The sequence below is a fragment of the Pteropus vampyrus genome, unplaced genomic scaffold, assembly GCF_000151845.1.
Source record: "Pteropus vampyrus isolate Shadow unplaced genomic scaffold, Pvam_2.0 Scaffold154, whole genome shotgun sequence".
In the NCBI taxonomy this organism is placed as follows: domain Eukaryota; kingdom Metazoa; phylum Chordata; class Mammalia; order Chiroptera; family Pteropodidae; genus Pteropus; species Pteropus vampyrus.
In genome coordinates, this window is record NW_011888935.1 from 101,856 (window position 1) to 105,169 (window position 3,314).

A 3,314-nucleotide genomic window follows, 5' to 3' on the forward strand; every position below is an offset into this window, starting at 1 on the left:
GCCAATATATTTACTAGTTTATCATTTTAGACTAATATATTTTGGAAATATATAGAGCAAAACATTTTTTAAATAACCCATCACTTATCAGAAAATTCAGGACACCACAGTACTTCAGTCCGTACATTGAATAAAAAAGAAAGTAAAATCTGAGAATAAAAAAGAAAGTAAAATCTGAATAAGCAAACAGAAAACATAGCTTGTTCTCCAGGTAGCTGGGCCGGCTGGATCTACTTCAAGCGATGAGGGCATCAGCCCCTTTACAGATAGGCCGCACGACTGTCTGCCTTGCTTCCAGCCTTGTGGTTTGTTTTTTTAAATCGCCCAGTTTTTTCCTTTATTCCTTGTTCAGCTTTAAGCAGAAACATCTCCCCACGATGTCCTCTGCATATTTCTTTACGTATCTTAGAGCAACCACCTGAGATTTCCTCCCGACTTCATCCGAACAAGGCTTTGTTGAACCCTCAGGTAATGTCTCAATCGACTCCTCTGCCCCCGAAAAGTCAGCCACGATTATTAATGTGGCTTTGCTATCCCAGATGAACCTATTCCACGATAAGGCGAGGGGAGTCTGGAATGATGGCATGAGGACAATACTGTGAGGAGAAACCTGAACACAGGCTGTACCCGATGGTGTGAAGGAATTGTTAATTTTGTTAGGTACGATAATGGCAGTGTGGTCGTAGAGGAAAATATTCTGACTTTGCAAAGTACATTCTAATGTACTTATGGGTCAAATGTCACAATGTTTTCAATTCTTTCAATTCCCTTCAGAATTCACTTCGGCCAAAAAAAAAAAAAAACTGGCCAAAGATTAGCTATTGTCAAATCTAGATGTTCACTACATTCTCTTCACTTTCCAGTATATTTGAAATTTTTATAATAAAAGTGCCACCCTCCCCCCCAAAATTTGAGTGGAGACTTCATACCAGAGGTGGTGATAGGGTAGCTACGTTCACGTCCACGTCGGTCAGGCCTGTTTGGTGCTGCGCCTGCCTGAGGAGGTCCGCCTATCTCCAGGACAGAGGCTTAAATGGAGTAAAGCCACTTGTACCCCTAGATATTCATAAAAAGGAAGCCAGATACATAAATTTGGTAGGGGGCAAGTTCATCCAGTTCTATAACCTCTCCAGTGGTAAAAAAAAAAAAGGGAATTTTTGTGATATTTCATTACTATGACTTTATGTAACTCTAATTATGGCACATAGACACCAGAAGGTAAAGTTTAAGGTCTTGAATTTTTACACACTGCATGGTGCCTTTTCCTGAGGGTTACAGACCCCGAACGTTGAAACAAAGGCCAAAGTTAGACGCGACAGTGTCCTCAGCCAGCACAAGTGGAATAGCAATCCATTAGCCTAGATCAGTGAGTTTCAAAATGTGCTCCCAAGAGTCCTGTCTTGGAAGCCATCACTATAAGGCGGCACCAGTGTCCCACTGACTTAAAATTAGCAGAGGCAGAAATGCCACCTTTGAATGACGCTTCCTTTTTGTTTGCCTGTTTTTAACAAGACGAGTCACTCCTGAGCAGTCTCTATGGCTCATTAAAGGTATGGAGAAACTTCACTGCAAAGAAAAAGCCTGCCCGCCACTGACAGATTAGGGAGGTGGAGGTTCTTCGGCGTTAGAAGAAATTCTGAATTTTAAGGTTGTAAGATTGAAAACTCCTTACAGAAAATTATGCTGATTTCTTGTAGCAGTGAAACATTCGGGATCGCCTTTGAAAACGATGTTGCAAACTTCTCATTAGGAAGAAAACACGAGTAATTCTTTTATTTTACAGCAGCAGGAAGGGGAAGGCATGACATTCGACCCGCGACTGGATCACGAAGGAATCTGCTGTATCGAGTGTAGGCGGAGCTACACCCACTGCCAGAAGATCTGCGAACCCCTGGAGGGCTACCACCCGTGGCCCTACCACTACCAAGGCTGCCGGGCCGCCTGCAGGGTCATCATGCCATGTAGCTGGTGGGTGGCGCGCATCTTGGGCATGGTGTGAAATCACTTCACATACCAGCTGCTGTAAAGTAAGAATTAAATCACGAGACAAGCAAAGTATGAAGAGTCTTGATGCTGAAGGGACCACAAAGTATTTTATACTCGGGCTGAGTGATTTTCTTCGAGACACTTTTAACAGAATTATTTCTCAATTGCTTTACAAACCTTCATCTGGCATGTGTGAATGTACTGACAAGGCAGTCTAAAAATGTCATAATCATCCTTTTATTACTTGCTATTTTTTAGTTGCTTTGCAGATAAATCCTGCTTATTTCTTTCCCAAGCTATTTTGAAATAAACATGAAAAATTATTTACAATTTGTCAAAGATCTCAGTTGTACACTTGAGCTTCTTTTAATCAAATCAGTTTTCTCGTTATTTGTACAAAATTCAATTGTTCTTAATCTTTATTGTTCTTCCCAGTCTTGCAATTGTACCCCCGAGTTCCCAGATAAAAACACATACGGAAGGAAAAACAGGACACACAATGGAACCTGAGAGTAAACGTTATAAACCTCAGGGTGGTAGCCATGGGGAATTCGTCTATAGTGTGTGCTGGCACGTGACTAACAGGTGGCTGCCCTGTGTCGGGAGTCACCTCCGGGAAAAGAGCATTAGGGTAAAGAGGGAAAGTGTGGCCAAAGGTCAATCAGGCTTGAGGGACGAGGACTTCCACTGATGTTCTGAAAAGTAGGTCTCCACACTTTTTTCAATGTTTTCTCTAGTGGCGCTGAGCATGCAGCAGCATGACGATTCCTACCTCGACAGGGCAAAGGCCAGTGATGGGCTCCACAACCGACGGGGCACTCCCCAGTGACAGGGCTGACGGTGCTGCCTGGCGGACGGCCGAGAGAGAATGGCCTGTTCACAATGATGTAAAAAGTCTCTCAGGAATGCTGACGAGAACAAGGACTGTCTTTAGAAATTAAAATATTAGATCAGGAAGATGAGCAGGTATTTCATATTTCTGACATTTTAGTTTTGAATCCTACAATTTGAGAGAGGAAGAACTTCCTTAAGAAAAATAAGTTTTCCAAAACAGAGATTGAGAGAGATGATGGAAAGGTCTTGACACCATGATCTCACTACACAGTCTCACTGCACCTCATTACTGTACAGTTTGCTTGCCAGTTTGTCTGTCAAATCATACGTAACTTTTGAAACGTGGTTGTCAGATGAACACTCATATGCCTGCACTTAACGGAATACACAGCAAGCTAGGTCTCTGGAGGAAAAAAGGTATGAAGGAAACACGTACTTGCATTGGAAGGGTCACACTGCTCTCCAACAGCAGCTACTTCTAAGAGTTACGAATT

The 3,314-nt window shown here is 42.5% G+C and overlaps 1 protein-coding gene across 2 annotated transcripts in view; it reads left to right on the forward strand.

The window, feature by feature from the left end:
* Positions 1-2,327, forward strand: part of CNMD (chondromodulin) — a 34,882-nt gene extending 32,555 nt beyond the window's left edge. Inside the window, exon 7 of one of the 2 annotated variants that reach the window (XM_011369730.2) lies at positions 1,784-2,327. In XM_011369730.2, the coding sequence (XP_011368032.1) occupies positions 1,784-1,999 (216 nt within the window). In that variant the 3' untranslated portion in view covers positions 2,000-2,327. The remainder of the gene's footprint in view (positions 1-1,783) is intronic. The other variant, XM_011369731.2, reaches the window with a different exon arrangement.
* The last annotated feature ends 987 nt before the right edge of the window (positions 2,328-3,314 follow it).